This window comes from Podarcis bocagei, assembly GCF_964188305.1.
Source record: "Podarcis bocagei genome assembly, chromosome: 13".
NCBI classification, from domain to species: Eukaryota; Metazoa; Chordata; class Lepidosauria; order Squamata; family Lacertidae; genus Podarcis; species Podarcis bocagei.
Window position 1 is genome coordinate 28791651 of NC_138138.1, and position 22649 is coordinate 28814299.

At 45.4% G+C, this 22649-nt stretch overlaps 1 protein-coding gene across 2 annotated transcripts; it reads left to right on the plus strand.

The window, feature by feature from the left end:
• The first annotated feature begins 6188 nt into the window (after positions 1 to 6188).
• On the plus strand, positions 6189 to 22230 carry MYL4 (myosin light chain 4). 2 transcript variants are annotated; one of them, XM_081167550.1, is made up of 7 exons: positions 6189 to 6378; positions 12388 to 12415; positions 16851 to 17000; positions 17503 to 17676; positions 19391 to 19468; positions 20135 to 20179; positions 21953 to 22230. In XM_081167550.1, the coding sequence occupies exons 1-6, from the start codon at positions 6268 to 6270 to the stop codon at positions 20161 to 20163; spliced, it is 570 nt and encodes a 189-aa protein (XP_081023676.1). In that variant the 5' UTR covers positions 6189 to 6267; the 3' UTR covers positions 20164 to 20179; positions 21953 to 22230. The 2 variants fall into 2 exon arrangements, with proteins under 2 accessions (XP_081023676.1, XP_081023675.1); XM_081167549.1 differs by lacking the exons at positions 6189 to 6378; positions 12388 to 12415 and adding an exon at positions 15075 to 15813.
• Positions 22231 to 22649: the final 419 nt, after the last annotated feature.

A 22649-nucleotide genomic window follows, 5' to 3' on the forward strand; every position in this document is an offset into this window, starting at 1 on the left:
TTATTGTTAGGCGCCCTGAGCCCGGCTTCGGCTGGGGAGGGCGGAATATAAATAAAAAAATATTTTTATTATTTATTATTAGTTTGCCTACCCATGTGGTAACACAAGGAAGCAGGGAAAGTTTCCTCCCAGTAGCGGAGGAAGGGGAGTGCAGGGGGTGTCATCACGGGGGGGGGGGTGACAAAATGACAAAATGAGTTTTAAAAAATAAAAATTGGGCTCACAAAACTTTTTAGTTCACTCAACAAACATAGCTAAACGTGACTGGCACTGGGCGCCACACTACGGGGGCTGGCACTGCCAGGCCTGCATCATGCCCAAGCCACACATGTCTCCTGGGAGTGACGTGGTGGCTTAGGCGCCTGCAGGCTGCGCACTGCCTGAAACCAGATTAGGCTGCCATGACTGCTGTTTGCTATAGAAAAGCCATTCACACAATTCCTTATTGCATGAGTGGTGTCTCTAGCTGAGACCCCCGAAAGACATACCCTCCCACATTTTTTGATGAAAATAGGGACGTCCTATTCCATAATAATAATTTTATTCCTTATACCCTGCCCATCTGATTGGGTTGCCCCAACCACTCTGGGCAGCTTCCAACAGATACTATATGAAAACATAATAAAACATTAAACATTTTTTTAAAAAACTTCCCAACACAGGGTTGCCTTCCAATGTCTTCTAATCACCTTGGCTCGGGAGTCACATAACTCTGTACCCTCCAACATTTATCTGATGAAAATATGGGCGTGATTGGGAACAGCGGGACATTCTGGAACCAAACCAGAAGCCAGGATGACTTTTGTAAATCAAGACTGTCCCTGGAAAATAGGGACGCTTGGAGGGTCTGCCAGAAGAGAAGCTCTCATAAATGCCCCACTCTAGCTATGCCCTTGGGACTCTTCTCCCTTGTGCTGTCCCCAAGAATTGTTGTAACTGCTAAGGCTCAAGGTCGAACGATGTTATCAAAACATTCATTTACTGATTCAGCTCTGTGGTTTAAAAAAAATAAATTGGCAAGGTGTACCTTGCCTCCACAATTGTCCTTGTATTAGCTCTCCGTTCAGCTGCCTTATTAACAAGCTACGTTTGTCCTGCATATCCTGAAGTGGAAAGAGTCTAGCATCAGCCCAAGAGGTATTTCTGACTCTGGCACCTCTCAAGAGAATCATCAGGTTTCTCAAGCAGTTGCTGAGCTGAGCTGCCCAAGCACAGGCTTCCAAACTGAAGCAGATACTGGCAGTTGGAACTGCTGGGTTCATGCAAATTCTCAAAGCCTCCTCTGTGGCTTCACTGCTTTCCTTTGCACTGGGAATAGGGGGGAAATATTTGGTCCTGTTTGTATTTACAGCTGAATTTATCAAATCCACACTTCACAACACAACATGGCAACCAAAACACGGGCAGTCCTCCAAATTCACACTCCTCCTAGTCTTGCGACACACTTTTCCAACCATTGTTTACAAAAATGCATGTATTAGGGCGTAAAGGAAAATGTTTAGAGGGGAAAAGAACATACAAAATTGAATTGTATTGGGAAACATTGTTTGGGCGGGGGAAGTGTGCATTGGTCAGAGCTACAAAGGTATGTTTATAAGGAGAAATTTGCACTGAAATACTGAATAATTCTCATGAGGATTAAAAAAAAATAGCAAATTGCTGCAGGAACATGGAGAACTGAACTTAAGATGGGAAAAATGAGAACTTAGGAGAACCAGAACAGACAAGTCTTTCCATCCTTGCCCCACGGTCACCTCTGTTGATCCAAGTACTGTATTTGGATGTGGGCAAGGGTGGAATCACATTTAATGCCTGCAAACTAAGGATTAGCAGTCTGTGGCCCTCCAGTTATTGCTGGGGTCCAGCACCCAGCAGCCCCAGCCGTCATGGTCAATGGGCATGTAACCCAACAAAATCTGGAGGGCCGCAGGTTCCCCCTCCCTTCTGCAAATGTCACTCATCTCTCTGGTTAGGTACAATTGTGACTTCATGCTAATCACACATACAAACAGGGAGGACCAAGAGGTTTGGTAAAGCATTGGGCACTCCCTGCGTCCAGTGTTGTACGTATTGCCCCCAACAGCGCCTGAGCCCATGGAGGTGCATGCTATTTCTAGTAAACCCCATTCACTTCACAGAGCTACAATTCCCAGAGTTCAACTGGGAAGAGGTATGGATTGTTCAACCACTCTGAGGACAGTAGCTTTGTGAGGGGGATAGGGGTCTCCTAACAACTCCTAGCACCCTTCACAAACTACAGCTCCCAGAATTATTTGAGGGGGAAGCCATGAAGTGGCATCACAGTGCTTTAAACATACGGTGTGAATGTGTCCTTAATTACACACACACACACACACACACATACACACACACATACACACAGAGTGCTTTTTTCAAAAAAGAATGTTGGGGTACTCTCATTTTGACTCAAAAAAATCACCATTTATAGTTCAAATTGGGGGAAATAAATACAATAAATGGTCAAAAATACAAAGATTCACAAAATGTTTAGGGGTATGTGTACCCCTGCGCAGCGGCGTAGCGTGGGTTATCAGCACCCGGGGCAAGGCAAGTAATTTGCGCCCCCAAACCCGGGGCAAGGCAAGTAATTTGCGCCCCCTAACCCCTAACCATGGTCATTAATACTGACGGCTCTACTCTGGGGCAAACGTCCTGGTGACTACTGCCCTCCGTGGTGTTGTTTTTGCAATTAAAGGACCCCTGCCTCAAATAAAGCATCTTGGGGATTGGGGACTGGGATTTGCCAAGGGAGCAGTTCAGTGGCGGGTCAGGGGGAGAGGGTCCCTTCCGCGTCTGGGTGCCGCTGGCCCCTTTGCGTCAAGACGCGCATCTTTGGGCGTCGCGGCGCAGCCTTCTCAGTCTCCCTCCCCGGCCCGGCTAGTCCCGACGCGGCTTCTTTCTGGCGCGGGGAGGGGGCGGCTCTGGGGCCAGTGCGTCGGCCGGCCTCCGGCGCGGGTGAGGGGGGGGCCCGTCGGGGCGGGTGGGCGGTCTTGGCGCGCAGGCACTAGAGCGCCGCCGATGGTGCGTTTGGCGGGCTGCGCGCGTCCAGACAGCGACCCGAGCCTGGGCGGCGTGGCGCTTGGTGCCGGAGCCTCCGCCCGCAGCGCCCCGTCGGGAGACCCGGCCGGAAGGAGCCTTGAGCCGGCTGTCGGACGCGGTTGAAGCAGCCAGGGCGGCATGGCAGGCGGCGTGCACCCCCTGCACCCCCCATGCTACGCCACTGCTCTCTGCCCCACCGCCAGGCTTCGGAGCAGCCTTCTGAAGGCTGGCGGTGGGAGGAGGTCTCTCCGCCTGGACAGTGGGCTTCCTGCTTCCTCAAGGAGGGCCGGCCAAACGCGCCCCCCCAAATGTTGCGCCCGGTGCGGCTGGCACCCCTGGCACCCCCCACGCTACGCCACTGCCCCTGCGCCCCCCCCCCGAAAAAAGCACTCTGTGTGTGTATGCACACACATACACTGCTTTTTTTTTCTATAAAAATAAGGGCCGGTACTCACCATGAAGTTGTTACATTAAGTGCCACACTTTTTAACAACAAAAAGAGGTGCCAGTACTGCATATCCTTGAGTGCCCCCTTTAACAAAGCACTTTTAAATCATCGGTGGCACTTTCTTCTTTACCTAATAGTTAATATGTCCCTTCTGGGAAAGCCAGGCAGATGTACTCTACTCCTGACTTCTCTCCAAGCTACTAGAAACCCAGCTCCATGGAATCAGCACAAGCGAGTAGTGTTTGTTGGCACAGGAAATTATATGCTCAACTTCTGCTCTCTCAGCCCATGCTTTTGCTACAGACAATGGAGAGAAAACTGTGTTGCTAAGCCAAACCTCAGCTGGTGCTGGACACAGCTGATGGATGGCTGGCCAGCCAGCCAAGAGCCACTCAAAGAAGTTATCCAGCTGTCGTCTAGCAGTTTCACTGGGGATTATTATGGTGGGATGGGGGTGTAAAAGAATGCAGAGGCGCATGGTTTATTGGCTGAAATCCAGGTGTTGATCCCATCCTGTTCCTCAGGGCTGTGGACATTTAATTATGAATAAAATTAAGGCCCTTGTTTGTTTAATCTCAGCCCAGGGTGGTGCCCAGACACAGCTTGTGAAACAGGAAGACAGGCTCAGGAAGAGAGGTGCTCCATATGGAGAGCTTATCTCCACCCTACCCTGTCGTGGCTTGAAATGGACACACACAGGTGAATTTTTCCAACACCAGTCACAGGGGTGGACAAAAGGTAGATGATGATCCATGAACTGATCACCAGCCCAATTTCTGGGGGTGGGGGTGGGGAGGAAGAAGCTCTACGGCAGGCATCCCCAAACTCCGCCCTCCAGCTGTTTTGGGACTACAACTCCCATCATCCCTAGCTAACAGGACCAGTGGTCTGGGATGATGGGAATTGTAGTCCCAAAACAGCTGGAGGGCCAAGTTTGGGGGTGCCTGCTCTATAGGATTTCCATGGGGGAAGGGCAGTGTTCCAGTGATTTGTAGACTGCTTTGTTGCCATTCCCCGTGCCATAATCAAATTTCACAAAAGAACAAATCTTTGCCACTTGAAGTTACCACAGAGCATCTCCTAAGTATCACAGGTTAGGTCGAAAATAAGCATGATGCTAATTAGTCAATAGAAATGTATAGAAGTCTGCACATCCAAAGGACAACATAATTTAATTCAGAAATTACAACTGGGGGCTTGCAAAAAAATAAGTAAATTATAGTCTGGAGTGCTTCTGTGCAGGATACTCCATTTCATTCCACTCCCAAGCTGATCAGCATTTAGAATACTTCATTCCGCCAACAGCTGTTCAGCATTCTGTGGTCACTGAGCGTGCCCACCACCCAGTCTTCACTCTGGTACCTCCTGCTGATGTGTGTGAGCGGTGCCATTTTGTGTACATAAGGACCAGAGAGCTGAGATCACTACAAGTATATATGCCTCTGAATAATTGTGTTCCAAATGTGCTCCAGTACAGTAGGATAGGTTGCTGGTCCATTGCACTTTTGTGCATATTCCCATCTGGCTTGTGGATTGTGCAGTGGTGGAGGAGGGTCAGAAGAAAAACAGCACATGTGAAAACTGGGGAGGAAGAAAGGGAGACATGAAGGCGAAACTGAAAGCCACGGTGTGACATAGACACACAAACACAATGCACAGAATCTGGACTGGGATTGAAATTTTCGCTCAGCCCTGAAGCACGCAAGCTGCCTTTCAGCAAACCACAGGTTCTCATCTTATCCTGCTCGATAGCGTTGTTCTGAGGATAAAACAAGATTATCTCAGTGCATGCCATCCCGGGCTCTTTGACAACGATGCCACCATGGCCTTCATGGGCCGAAATCCAGGGCTGCACTCAACAGAAGAACCAGTAGCCTCCCCACAACCGGAAAAAAACAACCCCATAGCAGTGCTGGCTTACTGAATCTTGAAGTGGAATCATAAAATTGGAAGGAGCCTCAAAAATAATCTAGTGGTCCACCCCCTGCTGGTGCAGGCAAAGCACATTACCATTTGAAGTGAGTGTGTGTGTGTGTGTGTGTGTGTGTGTGTGTGTGTAAGTAACGCCATTACAACGTCTAAAATTGCCTAGCTGCGCCACTGCTCCTTGGAGGAAAGATAAGACGCAAAAAAAGAAGTGCTAACGATGATAAAAGGAAGGGGGGGGGGAGAACCAAGTAAGGCTATGCAGCTGGATCAGCCAGTCAGTTTAGAGATGTATCTGCAGGTCTGAAGCCTATTCCTCTGGGAAAGTGTCGGGAAGTAAATGCGGCACTTAAAAGGAATCTATGGCATTTGTACTCGTCGGCTTGCCTATAAAAAGGCACACTTTGTCCCCCCTTGAGTATTGGGGCAGTTTGATCAGCAAAGCTGCTGCTTTTTCCCCCTATAGAGAGCCTCCAGGGCAACCCTTTATTTTCTTAAAATAACTGCAGGCGTTCTGAGCCCTTCCCAGCCCAGGTGCACAAAAGCCGCCTTGTGCGGCCGGAGGACCTTGGTGCTGGTGACTCCAGGTCTTTGCACTATGTGCTGATGACAAAGGACAATTGTTGAGTGGGGAGGGTGGGGGCTGCTTTTTTGGGAGCACCTTCCTTTTATAGTAAACAGCAGTTGCCCTTGCAGCTCTGCCCACCCCTCTGGTGCGAGACCCGCCAGCTCAGTATATAAGCAGTGGGAGCCAGGGTCGCCTTTTGTTCCTCGGCCCTCTGCCTCCCCACCGTGCTGCTCATCCCAGCTCGTGCCACAAGTGAACCGAAGCCATGGCCCCCAAGAAGCCGGAACCCAAGAAAGAGGCTGCCAAGCCAGCTCCGGCTCCGGCTCCTGCCCCAGAACCACCAAAAGAACCTGCTTTCGACCCCAAGAGTGTGAAGGTAAGTAACAGGGAGGTGCCCGGTAGCTCCCAATCTTACAGGCTTGGGATTCAAGGCCTGTGATCAGATCCCTTGTAGTCGCACAAACTCATCCAATGGCCCCCAAGGCGTAATTATTAAATCTCAGCCTTGTTTCCCAGACCTGCTGATTCCAATTGGAGAAGCCATTTCAAGGTAGCTGTGGTTCCTGCATTGCAGGAGGTTTGTACTAGATGATCCTTTGGGTACCTTCAAACTCAACAGTGCTACAATTCTAAGATTAATCTAGGGGTAGACTGCTTTGAAAGCTGGTCGGCTCGACTCCTATTTGCTTGCCTGCTTTTCTTTTTCCTACCTCCATTCACAAATTAGTTGCATCTCATTTGCCACAAAATGTTTCTTAAAATAATAATAATAATAATAATAATAATAATAATAATAATAATAATAATAATATGCCGCCCATCTTACTGGGTTACCCCAGCCACTCTGGACAGTTTCCAACAGTAAGACTTCAAACATCTTACTCCTGCATTAAATAATATAAGCTTTGCAAGAGCTCAGCTTACCCACTTACTTTGCAAGACAGCTCTCTTCAAGGGCATTTAAATCTACTTCGCAGGAGCTGAATGGCTAGATTGAAAGAAACCTTATTGCAAAATCTTAACTCCTCTGTAACTTAGTTTTAAAGGTCACTAAATATGAGGTGCTTGACAAAAGCCCCAAATTCTTCCGAAACCCAGTGGCGTAGCATGTGGGGTGCAGGGGGGCCCGGCCGCACCGGGCGCAACATCTGGGGTTAGGGCAAATCCACGGGTTAGGGGGCGCAAATCCACGGGTTAGGGGGCGCAAATTACTTGCCTTGCCCCGGGTGCTGACAACCCACGCTACGCCACTGCCGAAACCTTTGCTTTGTTGCTTGCAAGTGCTCAGCTCTGTGTTGGAAGTTACAAGTGGAGTAGAATAGTAAAGGTTTGAATCTACTGTTTAGTCTCCAAATAACTCTATGAAGCCTCTTAATGTTTTTCTCATAGTTGCAGAATAAGATTTGAATGAATGGAAATATTAATATTGCCATTCATCAGTAAAACGGGTTTCTTGGGCTGGAGAGAGCTGATGGTTTGTTTTTTAGAGTTGAAAATCATTTGAGGGTGCTTTCACTTCCTATGATGTAACACTTATTTCTTTTGTCCCATCACCACCACTTGTCAAATGAGTTCTGCAGGTTTCTGAAACGGTACAAAATCCTAATTAGCCTATTTACCAGAGGTGAAAGTGGAATGAGTATTCATGCCGCAAATCAGCAATCACTCTTTCAAACTGTGTTCAACACACACACTCTTGGTTTTATTTGCAGCAGCTGGAAATCTCCCCGTTTTCAAAAGCTGATAGGATATCTGCAGATTCCCTCTGCAGAATGGCACTGTTCATTCTGAACACATTAGTACGTTCCTGCAAGTATAGCATTTCTGCGTAAGAGCAAATTGGCTTTCTGATGTTGGTGTGAAGTGTGGCTCAAGTGTTTTTCAGGCCCTGAATGCACAAAGCTGGGCACCTATCATGATAACTTTTGCATTTTCCTATACAGAGAGTGTGCAACGAGACACTTCACCGCAACCCAAACCTTTCAGCGGCTCCCCCCAGTTCCTATATCTGCATCTGCCCCAAAGGCCTTGCCTCATCCCATCCAAACTGCTGCTCCTTCAGCTTCACATAACATTGGTTTAAATAGCATGCTGGATGTTGTACGAGCCTTAGGAATCCCTTGCCTAGAGACATAGAAAGACAGGAAGCTGCTAACTTTTACTCAGACCATTGGACCAGTATTATCTAGACTGAGTGGAGAGACTTTCCAGAGTTTCAGACAGGGTGCCTCTCCCTGCCATACCCAGGGAAACTGGGGATTGAACCTGGGACCTTCTGTATGCAAAACAGATGCTCTACCACTGAGCTATGGGCTCTCCGGTAGGCAAGGGGAGAAGACAGCAATGAGTCATGAGGGCACAGTAGAGGAGAGTGAACTGGTAGCAAAGGACCAGGTGAGATGAGACTACAATAGATCGCAGGAGTTTTGCTTAATTGACTTGAGGGATGAGGCTTTAAGAGGTGAGAGGGAGAGACCATTATGGGAATAGGCAACAGCACAGAGAGGAAAAGAGGAGGAGGAAGAGGAGGAAAGAGACAAAGAAGCCAGTGACAATATTATGTGGGGCAGGGAGATAGGAGAGGGAGAGCTTTGTAGTTCATGCAGAATGTCCATTTGTGTCTTCATTCCAAAACGCTCATATAAAATCTCGAGGGCACAAGGGTTCACTGGCAGTTGTTGAGCCTGTTTTTATTGCTGAGACTTAGCCCTAAGTATGTGTTGTACATACAATTTTTGGCCTGATTTTGGTACATTTTATATTTTGCTGGCATAATGCTGGCTTTTAGGCTTTTCTGGTGCTCTTTTTCCTATCATTAATTCACAAGGCTTTCATAGCACAGTATTTTATTGTATGCTGATACGCAATTGTAAGTAAACCGCTTTGGGAAGACTTGTCTTGAAATGCAGAGTATCAATGTATTAAATATATATTTTTAAATTTAAAATAAAAGCAGAGCAACAGGGAGCCACTGTGAAAGGAGGAAGGGAAACAGGCTATGGTTTCAAAGCCCAGTGGTGGAAAGATGGGTTTGGGTCAAGGCCAGCAGAGATGATCAGCAAATCTACATGTGCCTCCCCAAAACTCAGCCCCACTGAATTCAAATGTAGCTTTCTTCCAGGGAAATGTGCATGGGATTGCAGCCCTAGAGAAGCGGAGGTTGGGAGATGTTAAAAAGGAATAAAGGTTTGGCCAGTACATGGGCATAGGAGGAGATGCCTTTGAACAGTAGTGCCACAGGGGCTGGACCTCAGTGCTCAAGAGCAGCAGCCCAGAGCCCAGGCCCCCACTGAATGACCGCCTAGAGAGCGGCAGACAATGGGAGCAGCAGCAAACATTCACCATGTCACCCTCTTGGCCAGCAAGTGGGACTGACGCTGGTCGCAGCAACATCCTTTTGCTCCTATTTGCAAAATCATTTAGATATATAAACTGTGAGATACCCATTTTATTTTTTTTACATATATATATTACTGGTGCTTATCCCCAAGTCTATGGGTTTAGGTTCAAGGCATCGAAAGCAAACTCCATTTTATTCATGTAGTCAGGGGGTGCTGCGATTTTACTGAGTTTAACGCGTGAAACTGAACATGCTCAGAGAATTTCTTCTTGTTGTTGTTCTGGTCAGGATTGGCAAATGTTTTGAGGTTTTGTTTTTTTCTTTCTAACATATCGGGAACATTGAAAGAGTTTTAAAGCATGGAAGAGGAAGGAGACACATAGAGAAGATAAATGTTAAATATTTCTTCCTACTTGAAGGAATGCCCAGGGTCTAAAATTGCCTAGATGTACTTAACTCCCTGCAGGAAACACATAATGTGTGAACATGTGCGTGTGCGTACATCACTTAAACTCCAGCAGTGCACACATAAGGAAAACTAAGATAAAATAGACGTATGTGCACTAGTGTTTAAAAATGTATATATAATGTATATATTTAGTGTGAGAAATATCCAGGTGCAACTTCAGCCTATGACTATGCTACACAAATTACTTAACTTCCACGGAATGTATCCCAGCCTCTGATTTTGATATTAAACCTTTGAACCAAGAAGAGCAGGGGAGCGTGCTGCCCTGCTGAATCAGGCCAAGGGTCTGATCCAAGGTATACTGCCTCTCCAAATGGAGGTTCCATTTGTCATAGCTGTGGACAGGCATACCCTTCATGAATGCAGATGGGTTCCATGCCCATTCCTCTCTATAATCTGCTTTATGCCACCACCCGCCTAGCGAACGAACGACATCAGTCCTTTGTCTCTTCAGTTATCATGCAGGGAGGGAATTTTTTCCATTCCTCTCCTTTCCTTTGATACCGTCCCTGTTCTTTTCAAGATAGCCTCTCGTAGCTGGAGAGGGTTATTAATAGCATCAAATCAGTATGGAACTGGTTTAGCCACTTGACACTTTGACCTTGGGAGGATGCCTAGAAATCTCTCTCTCTCTCTCTCTCTCTCTCTCTCTCTCACACACACACACACACACACACACACACACACACACACACGGCTGATGGCCATTGAAACTGGTAGGCTGTGACACCAAGAAGAAGTGGAGACAGAGCCAATGACAGGCAGAGCCCCTTCTCTTCCCTGCTGAGTTCCACAAGGGCAACACAGAAATGGAGGAGGAAGCCAACAAGCTAGTGCGTTCCCCTGGACTGGTTGTAGGGAAGATGGCAGGCAGGGAGTTGAAAGAAACAGAAAGGTGGCCCCACAGAAAGAGTGTGATTCTATGGGCTGGCCCACTTACCATGTTAGGAAAACGTTAGCATCTAACCCAAACGGCAAGAAGCTTTGCACTCGGGACGAATCCTCAATCAACAGATGGTCTGGAAGCCACCACTGTGTGCCTGTTCCGGAAGGCATTTCCGGGTATGGGGGGCAACTGTAGCAGGAACCCCCCCCCACCCCAATCATTCTGTTTATACAAACTTCACACACACTCACACTCACACCCTACATACGCCACATTTCTGTTATAAATTCATAGAAAATCAACCATACATCGGATTTGCACTGTTCCATTTTTATTTTACTCCATATGACAAGGACTATCAAAGGGGGGTGGCTTGGTTCTGGTCAGCCATAATCCCTTCACCATCCCAGCACATCCACAGGAGCCCTGCCCAGTTGCTATGTCAACCCTGATGATCCCAGACAGAAGACAATCAGGATCACAAAGAACTTGCATATGGGAGTGGATTCAGCATGGACTGAAACAAAGGACAATGATCAGATCTTCCCTCTGGGGGCAGGAAACTGCAAACTCCCTTTGTCTCCTGGAAGTGACTCATGGGCAGGGGGAAAGGAAGAACCAGCCAGGTGACAGGACACTCAGGTTACCACCACAACTCCTCCCTCAACCCCTCCTTTCTGTAATGTATGCATGATGTTTCTGGGGGTGGGCTTGACCTAGAGGATGGGAATTTCAAAAGTTTTTATAAGGTCTTGCACACCATCTTTCTGGGTCTTTCCTCTCTCCTGCGAGTGAGGGGAACACCCTGTTGCAACAGTTCAATAAAGGCCAAGCCTACAGGCTGCTGTTTTGCTCCAAGTTATCCTGGTTGGTGTCTTTGTTTTTGTCCAAGGGAGCCCTCGGATTTTTCCGGTAACACAACGAGGTTGAAAACAAACTAGCATTTCTGTTCATCCAGAATTGGCTTCCTTCCACTCATTTTGTGCACATGCACAGAATGGAATACTCCATCAGGAGTGCAGTGAAAGTATAGTTTGGCAGGGGGAGGAGGGGGCAATCCAGCCTTTTACACTCACTAACTACCTGAGGGTATGAGAGGTTGTTTAAAAGGGTAACTGATCCACAGCTAAATAGTCTCCCCCCCCCCAATTATTTTTTATTAGTTTTCCAAATTTATAAGAAACATATTCACAAACATAAAAAGAAGACATCAAAAAAGACAAGCAAACAAACAAACATATATCCTGACTGTAGAAATTCCACTTTTGTTATCATTAAGTGACTTCCTCAAATCCCCCTGGCAGAGTTTCCATATAAGTAATTGTAGCAGTTTTCCAAAACTGAGTTCACATAAAATTTACCTAGTTCATTAACATCTTTCTTTCTTTCATTTTAACTTTTATCCATAGTATTCTACGACATCACATATTTAAATCCTAGGCCAACCTGATACTCGCAAGTAATTCTATTTAAGCTATCTTAACATATTTAACTAAATAGTCTTTGAATTTCTTCCACAACTAGTCTTGCCTATGAACTGAAAGCCTCCAGATATCTCAAAGTCTACAAAACACATTAAACCCAAGCATATATAACTGACTCTAGCAGGCATCACAGGTTGTGTGTTTGCGTTTGCAAAAGCTGTGGTTAAAGCAAATCATTAACTGCTGGCTTTTTCTTTCTCTTGCAGATTGAATTCAACTCTGAACAGATTGAAGGTAAGCACTGGGGTGGGGTGGGGGTTTAAATCCATATAGTCACTCTATATGATTGGGGAGGCAGGACAACCCCACCCCCCAATAATCTCTACATGCAGTGAAGAATTTGAGTAAACTCGTAAATTCATGAATTTAGCAAAGGTTGAAAAGAATACTGGTTAGCTTTCTTAGGAGGCAGCAGACCTGCTGGCTGGCTACAGCAAGCTGTCACAGAGAGACAGGAGGATGGTGTTTAGGATGCCACAGAATCCAATGCTGCTTCTGCAGAGGACAAGACCCTCTGGAGATGTAAATGCTGTGAACTTTCCCTCCATAAAACTCTGGTGTAAATATGTGTAAATAAACCATATTTCTTAAAGACACTACAGTCTCTGTTGTGTAGGGTTGCCATATTTCAAAAAGTGAAGGTCCAGATACATCTAAAAAAACCCCCAGAAGTTTTAGAGCTTTTTTTTTAAAAAAAATATTTATTTCATTTTTCAAATTCAAGTTTTACAATCACATATCCAACATACAGAAAACAAGATTCCAGAAAATCTCCTGGACTTCCCTCCTCCCCTTTGTGGGTCCTATTGTTAGTCATTTCCTCCTGCATCTTTTATAATAATCCAAATCTTTTACATCTCCATTATATCCAAAATTCATCAAAATTCATCATTAAACTACAAGTTTCTGAGCTATTTTTAAGGGCATTCAGCAAAATCTAGACTTCCAACGTGTCTGGATTTCCCTGGACATTTCCACCCAGACACTAACAACTACAGTATTCCGGCTATGTCCAGGAAATTCCAGGCATATGGCAACCCTACTGCTGTGCCTCATTCCAAGCGAACACAAATCCTGGTTAATTGCCAAGACCCCTGGAATCTTGCTACCATTTGGCAGAGATTGGGATGGCTTATAACAACAATAAGCTGTACAGTGGTACCTTGAGTTACAAACGTACCTTCAGGTTACAAACTCTGCTAACCTGGAAGAGTTACCTTGAGTCGAGAACTTTGCCCCAGGATAAGAACGGAAATCGTGTGTCTGTGGCGCAGCGGCAGCAAGAAAGTTCGTAACTAGAGATAGCACTGTAGTGCCTACATATACTGTAGTCTCTGTGGCTGCATGCCTTCCAAACTTCCCCCTCTCTCTCTGCCTTAAGCTTGGTGCTACTTTGCCAAATGCCACACGGTGGGGGAACAGACAGGTTATTACGCCTGTATGCATTAGGCCCCAGCATGCCTTTGGCTTAGCGAGTATGAATGGTATTTAACTTTTCGTGCTACCACAAGGATTAGTACTAGCACAAAGGGATTTCTCCCCCTCTATTCCCCCTGAACATGCCTCATGCCATCCCAAAATCTTCTCCAGAGCATTGGGGTGGGGGAACCCAGAACACATTTAGGGGATATGTGGCTGGAGGGGGGGGGAGAACATTCCGGAACAGAACATTCACCTTGGCACTATGTTGAATACAACCCTTTGTCTCTGTGTGAGACAATCTGTCTGTTAAGACAAGGAAACCTGCATCTTCCAGGTATTTCTGGTGTCTAATTCCTGTCATCCCAGGCTATTGACCATGCTGGCTGGGGCTGCTAAGAGCTCAAGGGCTACAAATTTCCCTCCCTGCTTTACAGGCTTCAGAATCTGATTTCACTTTTTAATATATATGCTTTTCAGGTTTATACGTTTCACTAATTTTACAATCATTTTAACATTTCAAAACTTGACTTCCTTCCCCCATTCTGTGGTTCCTTAAATTTATTTTTAATATCTTCTGCATATCCAAATTAACTTAATTAGCTAATTTATTCATCTACCTATATATATACTCTTATAAAACTGCAGGTTATTACAATAATCCTGCCAATGCTCTTACCTGTTTACAATTTATCTGCAAATATTCAATAAACTATTTTCATTCTTTTATAAAAAGTTTGTTATCTTGTTTTCTTAATTCTTCTGGTAATTTCTGCCATTTCTGCATATTCCATGAGTTTTAGTATCCATTCTTCCTTTGCTGGGACGACAACTTCTTTCCATTTTTGGGCGAGTAATATTCTTGCCACTGTAGTAGCATACATGAATAAGTTTCTATACAATTTAAGTAGTTCTATCCCTATAATTCCCAAAAGAAAAAGCTTCTGTGTTGTTGTTGTTTACAAACATTATAATAAACATCCTTTTCAATTCATTATACATCATTTCCCAGTAAGCTTTAACCTTACTACAAGACCACCACATATGATAAAAAGAACCTTCTTTCTCCTTACATTTCCAACACTTATTTGATTTAGATTTATACATTTTTGGTGTTAGATACCATCGATTATATCTATATCGAGAATCTGATTTCACTCTCGCCACCATCCTTATATCTTGATCAACAGTGGTGGCCATAGAGCATGTTGGGGAAAGCAGTGAAACTGTAGAGAAGACCTTGAGAATTTACATCAGTGGCCTGGGGCTGATGGGAGTATAGGTTCCCCATCCCTCTGTTAAGATCCATAGGAACTGTCATGTTGAAAGTTCCCTTTTTTTCGAGAAGGCAGAAAGACGCAGCAGCAGGACCCATGCACACCTAAAGTTCAGCACAGCATGAATCCCTAGGTTCAGGAAGGGTCATTGTGATGTCACAGGAGACCTCCTCATATGTGGCAGCCATCGCACTGCTGCACCTGGCATTAAAATGCAGAATAACAAGCTAACTCCGCCGGTGAATAGGCCTGAAGATTTCCATAGGTTTCAAAATGATGCCTCTTGGGCCTCCGTGTCTCCAGCGTTGCACACTGGTGCTGAGCCCTTGACCTCCTTCAACAGTGGAGACACCTCCATGAAAGAGGTGTTGCTGGAGATCAAGAAAACGATGGAGCAAACCATAGAGGCAGTGAAGGCCTTTGATAGTAAGATCTTAGCTTTGAATTCACGTATGGACACCCTGGAAGGGCTGATCCAAAGCCTGGTCCGGACAGCCACGGCAACGAGCTTCACAATTAAGAACGAGCAAGCAAAGGTCCAGGACTGCCACCGGGATATTGGGTGCCTGGTTGGCAAGAACAGACGCCTCAGCGACCGGGTGCAGAAGATCGAGGACCAAGTGCAGCCCCATATCCTCAGGATCTGTGGCTTGCCAGAGGAAGAGGAGGGTCAGGACCTGGTAGCCTTCCTGGAGGAGTGGTTGCCGGGTATCCTGAAGTTAGACACCAGAGATGACCCCATTGTGGTGGAAAGAGCCTACAGGGTTTCCGCCAAACGGCAGAAGGCGGCAAAAGCAGATCTGTGCAGGGCTATTGTTGCTCGGCTAGCGGAATTAAGGGATAAAGAGAGGATCTTGCAGCAAGTTGAGAAGCTGAAACCCATCACATATAAAAACAAACCAATCGTTATTTTTCCAGATACACCCCTCTTGAAAGGTAAATAGAAGGTCACTGGGTTGTAACCTTGGGCCAAAACCTAATGCTAATTTAAGCAAAACAACACCTTTTAAATAAGTTTGCTCAAACTCTCCGCTCTTATTTAAGGCATTTACATTAGCATTTCTTAGCAGTGTACAGAAAAACGTTGAAAACACAACTCCTGTGGCAAATTAGTTCCTGCAGGAAATAACTCTACAGCCCTTCTACTCTACTGCCTGTTGATGAAGATACAGATTACTGCAAGCTTCTCCTTCTGGGGCAAATAGCAGCCAGGGAGCGAGCAATTCTCAGCAGTGAACCTGGCAGGGGGATCCAGGTTGGGGGTGCACAGCTGCTGTCTGTTTAAAATAGTGGAGACGTTCAGCAATATTTTTTTTAATGCATCACTAGCGGGTCATTTGGCTGCTAACGCTGTTGAAAACCAGGGATGCTATGGCCTGTCCAGGGCTGTGCCAGGGAAGATAGTTGGTGACTGAATATTTGTAAAGATGATTTAAAATGGTTTGAGAAAAAGCTTCACTTTCTGAGGGGTGCACCCAATATTTATATTGCCCAGTGAGCTCAGAGTTGAGAGAGAACTGTATAGGCTCCCCTTGCATGCTCAAGGGTTCTAGACCACATGGGAAGCTTATATAGGTTGAGCAGACTCCCCTCTTCAGACCTATCAACGATTTGTGTGGACTGTGGCGCAAAAGGGCAACAGCAATATGAGAGGGGGACAAGGCTCATGAGTGCAACTCTGGGCTTTCCCTCATGTGATGGAGGCAAAACTCTTGAATAGGACTGCTGTGGTACAGTGTAGTCTTCCTTTTGCGGAGCTGAAAAAATAGACCAGAATGGCTCTAAACAAAAAACAAAAAACTTTCCCCAATCACCGTTAAGAGTATGTAAAAAAATAATTCTCAGACTTCATGTTTAAAAGTAATTCTTCTTCTGCTCCTCAGACCTAGGGTGGGATCTCTAGGGCATCATGGGTATATTTTCCTGACATTGTGCAAAGAACTACTGGTAACTTGGTCCCTTCTTTTGCGCAGAGTTCAAAGAGGCCTTCATGCTGTTTGACAGGACTCCAACGGGCGAGATGAAGATTACATACAGCCAGTGTGGCGATGTCATGCGAGCCCTGGGACAGAACCCAACCAACGCAGAGGTCTTAAAGGTGCTGGGGAAACCAACACCCGAAGGCAAGTTTACAAAATAAGATGGATCTGGCCCTTTTCAGCTTCCAAATTTTCCTTAAAATTACAGCTTAAAATTACACATATGGGGTTCAGTTGTTGTTTTAATATTCTGTTGGGAGCTGCCCAGATAGGCAGATGATGATGATGATGATGATGATATAATAATAATAATAATAATAATTAATATAAGCAATGCTCAAGCGCTGTTTCTCTTGGCCTGGGTTAAACTTGAAATTTGCGCTTCTCCCAAATCAGATCCTGGTTAGCATTCTTGATTTGTAGGGAGCACGCCCTTGAACCCACAGTTCAGATATTTCAAGGAATTGTGATTTAAGCAACTAGGGAGGCAGCCAAGTTTATGAAAGGAAGATGGAGGGAAGGAAGGAGGGAGCAGGAGAAGGGTGCACTCAAGCTCATCCCTCAGTTGTGTGCTGTGGTTTGTTGCAAATGACCTATTATGAAGGCCGCGCCCACCATCTTTCATCTCTGTGTTCTTCCTCATCAGAATTGGGCGCGAAGATGCTGGATTTTGAAACCTTCCTCCCAATGCTGCAGCACATTGCCCGATCCAAGGACCAGGGGACTTATGAGGACTTTGTGGAAGGGCTGCGCGTCTTTGACAAGGAAGGGAATGGCACCGTCATGGGGGCTGAACTGCGCCATGTCCTTGCTACTTTAGGTAGAGGAAGTCATAAAATTTGTGGCATGATGGTGGAAGGAGAGCATTGTGCAACAAGTATTCTGCTTTAGCAGGCCTCAGCCTTCCCAGATAATTAACATGTGGTCCATCTATCTTAGGGAATAACTTCTCCCAAATCACACATACATTTACTTTAGGGAGAGTAAGAGGGCAAACACACCATTCAGTGAAGCACATTGGTGCCCCCCTGCCGCCCCCCCAAAAAAATCCTGGGAACTGTAGCTTACCCCTCAGAGTTGCAGACATGGCCATTGGCCACGATTGCTGGGGCTAATGAGAGTTTTAGTTCAGCAACATCCTGAGGGCCCAAGTTTCCTCACCCCTGGCTTGTGCTCTCAGCATCCTGTATACCATCTCTGCCTACCTTTAAAGCATGGGAGAGGAACTAGATCAATGTTTTCCAAACTTGTCTTCAGCTGTTTTGGGACTACAACTCCCATCATTCTTAGCTAGCAGGATCAGTGGTCAGTGATGATGGGAAATGAAGATCAAAGCCATGCCTGGCTATTATTGGGTCATGGTGGCAGGGGCTGATGGGAACTGGAGTCTGATCACATCCGGAAGGTCACAAGTTCCCCACTCCTGCTTCAAGGTGAAAAGGAAGGGGTGGGGGAACATTTCTCACAAACATTCCTCCCATCACTGATACTGGGTGAATGCAATTCACATGTGGACACGAGTTCTGCAGTGCCAGCTGTGCAAAACGCACATTCTATTGAGCTCAATAGACAGCAGCAGAAGAGGAGAAGAGTTTGGACTTGATATCCCACTTTATCTCTACCCGAAGGAGTCTCAAAGTGGCTAACATTCTCCTTTCCCTTCCTCCCTCTCAACAAACACTCTGTGAGGTGAGTGAGGCTGAGCGACTTCAGAGAAGTGTGACTAGTCCAAGGTCACCCAGCAGCTGCATGTGGAGGAGTGGGAAAGCGAACCCGGTTCACCAGATTATGAGTCCACCGCTCTTCACCACCACACCACACTGGCTCTCACTGCCAATGGGTAATGTGGGATTGCTGCATTAATCCCTATACACAGCTGGCTAGTGTACTAGGCACTGTACCCATGGGAGCATGGCAGGAACATGAGGTGCTGGTTTCTACTGAGTCAGACCTACTGGTCCATCTAGTTCAGTACTGTTTACACAGAGCCATAACTACAGGGGGGCTATCTGGTGGTTTTGCCCTGGGGGGGAAGCCTCCAGAGGGGGGCAACTGAGGCTCCAAGTCTGTGGGTGGGTGTACAGAAATGTGTGTGGGTGTGCCAAACCAGGTCTTTGACCCTGCTGAAATAAAGCCTAGTACCACCCCTGGTACCCCTAGTACCACCCCTGGTTTGCTGAACTACAGCCCCCATCACCCAGGGCCATTGGCTGTGCTTGCTGGGGCTGATGGGAGTTGGTAGTTCAGCAAATGTATGGAGGGCAAAAGGTCCCCCACCCCTGGTTTACACTGATTCTATCCCAGATCTAACTGCAGATGTCAGGATTGTACCTGGGATCTTCTGCACACAGGGAATATGCTTTGCCACGGTGCTATAGCTGTTTCCCCTAATATTCAGAAGCCTCTGCTCCTAAAAAATCCCTGGATCATGATGCAAATAAGCAGAATGCTTGATGCAGCTTAGCCTATTCAAAGAACAATTTTTGTGTGTGGAGGGGGGGAAACAAAGCCTGATGTTTGATTTCTGCTCCTAGGGGAGAAGATGACGGAGGCTGAAGTAGAACAGCTAATGGCAGGGCAAGAAGATGCCAATGGCTGCATCAACTACGAAGGTAGGACAAACCCACATTTTCTTTTGAAACACAAAACAAAACTTCCACTTATCGGGAAACTCTGGATCTGCCCACACTTTTCTTTCGCTTCTGGGACTCCTGCTACTGCTGTATGATGCGCACTTGACCAGTAGTCGCTGAGCAATACATTACTACTCATGCTTTGCATTGGATGCTTAACTTGATTGACTTGCACAGATAATATGAAATAGAGGTGGAAACTGGACTGACTGCAAAATTCAGTTTGGCACTTCAGTAAACAGCCTGATTCAGTCCAGACAGATTTGGGAACTGTTCAGTTTGGGTTTACATCTGAATGCTAGTTCAAAAAAAATCCAAGTTTTGGTATTATGGGGATTTTTATTTATTTTTAAGCCATAAATATTTTATTTCCCCCAGAATTGGATGGCATTTTTAGGCACTAAGGCCTCTCCAGAGTGCATAAAACCTGCCAATTCCAAACAAATAGTCTTGTGGGGTTTGTGCTGAACACCTTTAAAATTGTTCTGGTGGTGCTGGTTGTTCTATGCGGCAGTGGTGAGGCAATAGTGGCAGCAAGGAGCTAAGAGTTGGCTGTCACTGAAGACAGGAGGACTCACTTCTGAGTGAACATGCATAAGGTTCTGATTTTATGAAAATTAACAACTCTTTTTTGTGTGTTCTCAGCTTTTGTCAAGCACATCATGTCTGGTTGAAGATGGAATCCTTAAAGTGAGTCCCTTTTCCCCTTTCCTTGTTTGAAACATCCCAGATACCTGTGTGTGTTGCAACTAGGGATGTTGGAGAATTCCTACAAAAATGGAAAAGTTAGCAGAAACTATTGCAGTCTGCAGTCAACAAAAGACAACCAACCATGCCCTGGGCTCCTTCCCCCACTGCCAATGAAGACTTATAAATGAATAGAAAGAGAACCTACCCAAGTGACGCCGACACAAAAACCTCACACATACACTAAGTAAATGAATGTTAAGTTTACCACACACCTTCTCCTCCCTCTCTCTCTCTCTCCCCACATCTCTTCTCCCCCAGCTTTATACAGCATTAATGTCCCACATCGCATGTAACTGATATGTAGAAGACTCTATGACCTGAAAATAAGACACAATGCACATACTTTTGTAACCCAATAAAATCTCCAATAAAAACTATTTTAAAAATGAAAGAAATGAAAATCAGTCAAGTAAATACAATTGATCCTCATTCACATTATCATTGTTGCCTTTTTCAAATCTGCAAACGATACACAATTAAGGACTCTTTTTTTTTTTACATCATTCCATTTATATCAAAACAGCTGCAAGTTGTGTGAGGCCTCATCCAGATTTCCTTTTGTGCCACATCTCTAGGCACGGATCCGTGCTTTAAAGCTCCATGTCTGAGCACCTTCGCCATGGCGCTTTCCCCATGAAAATCTGCTCTTTACCGCTGAAAAAATTCTGCAGAAAACCCGAATTGCCATTTGTTCTGATTCAGCTTTAAAGAGCGGGTTTTCCTGGGGAAAGTGGTGGGACAAAACAAAAACAAAACAAAAACCCAGACCAGGAAAGTGCAAACCTCTGTCTAGAAAGTGCGGGGGCGGGGAGTTTAACTGCGGATGAGCTCTAACTTATTTAAATACTGTAGTTACATATTCCTCCCCCTGCCCACTGTTTTACTTATGTAACAGTATTCGGCAGAAACTGAACTGCAGCAGAATGGTAACAGCGCTGTTTGTGATGAATGCAGGTCGGAATGGAAAGCGCTGTCGTCTTGCAACCATTGTGTCCAAATATCAGCAATGGAAAAAACCAAGACTGCTTTCTGTGCTGAAAATGTGAAAAGTGTAATGTAGATTTTAGGTACTGTTGGTGGCTCCCCTATAAATCTTAGTTAGAACATGGCCCAGGGCACAACAATTCATAAATTAAGCTCACATGTGAAGTTTTATTACTTTTGTTAAGTTATTTGGAAAGATTACTAGCTGAGGGAGGTGCTGAGTTAATGCAAAACATTTTATTGTGGATGCTGCATGATATCTTAATGAAGCCACAAGGAACTTTAGAGTACAGTGTCATCAATATGTTGAGAACATCCAGCTCTGTATTTCTTTAATTAAGCAACTGGGAGCTGCTCTCTCAGTTCTAAATAAATGGCTGAAGGTCTGTGAAGAGTGGGTGAAATTAAACAAGCTGAAACTGGAATCCAAACAAAATTAAGATAACCGTAAAATAAAGATACTGTGATAAATGCGGTGGAAATTTCCTCCTCTGATCCAGTTACAAGCTCACTCTGCACCTGAATAGACAGGTGTCGGTGACAGCCACAAGTGCCTTTTATCAATCCCAGCTGGCATTTTTCTTGCCTCCGTTTCTGGAGAAGACATCTCTTGCCATGCTAATCCATGCTTTTGTAATGTCTAGAATCTGTTCCTGTAGGGATAGCAAATGTGGTTTCCATATTGGCTCCCCCTGACTGCATTAAAATTATCGTCTGCTTTCCTTCCAGGTTCTTGGGAGGAGGGGGGAAAATCCATCCAGCAAGAATTTCTTACCTCATATCCCGCACACCTCTACATTGCCCAGGAGCTGCATTTGCCACAAGGCATGTAAGAGGGACTCTCCATTTCCACAGTGTAACAGCCTCTGTATATAAAGAATGCATGCTCCTGCATCAGTTTTAAACCTTTATTTATTATTTCGGTTGTGTCCATTCTTCTTTCCTTCTGCTACATTTGGTCCATTGAAATTAAAACGTCTGCGCGCACAGATACCATTTCCGTTTAACTTTTGCCTAAATTTTATTTCGAACTTCAGTGAGCTCAATACATATTTCCACCCCCCAAAAGCCACTCCATCACTTGAAAGATGACCCCTTCTTCCTGAATGTCACTGCCACAAAGAACAAAAGAGTGGTCCTATCCATGGTCCCTTGGTGTCTCCTTATTTGTGGAAACTTTTAACTACAGTAGTGTTCGCCCTGTCCTGGTATAACAGGAACAGAAGTGATTAAGGCTGAAATCTTCTACCTATTTACACAGGAGGAAACCTCTGTGGGTGCTTCCAGATGACCTGTTCATTGAACATTCATCCTGATCTTTTTGCAGGGACATTTGACAAAACTGGCTTTTCAATGAGCATTAATTCTGATTTGCTTGCAGGAAAGGTTAGATAACATTATACTTAAACAAATGCTATCTCACACT

Excerpts from the sequence above, each read along its gene's own strand:
- MYL4 (XM_081167549.1), top strand. The coding sequence starts at position 15,090 with ATGCAGAATAACAAGCTAACTCCGCCGGTGAATAGGCCTGAAGATTTC. Across the intron at positions 15,814-16,850 it reads AGATACACCCCTCTTGAAAG|AGTTCAAAGAGGCCTTCATG; the intron begins GTAAATAGAAGG and ends TCTTTTGCGCAG. Across the intron at positions 17,677-19,390 it reads CCATGTCCTTGCTACTTTAG|GGGAGAAGATGACGGAGGCT; the intron begins GTAGAGGAAGTC and ends TTCTGCTCCTAG.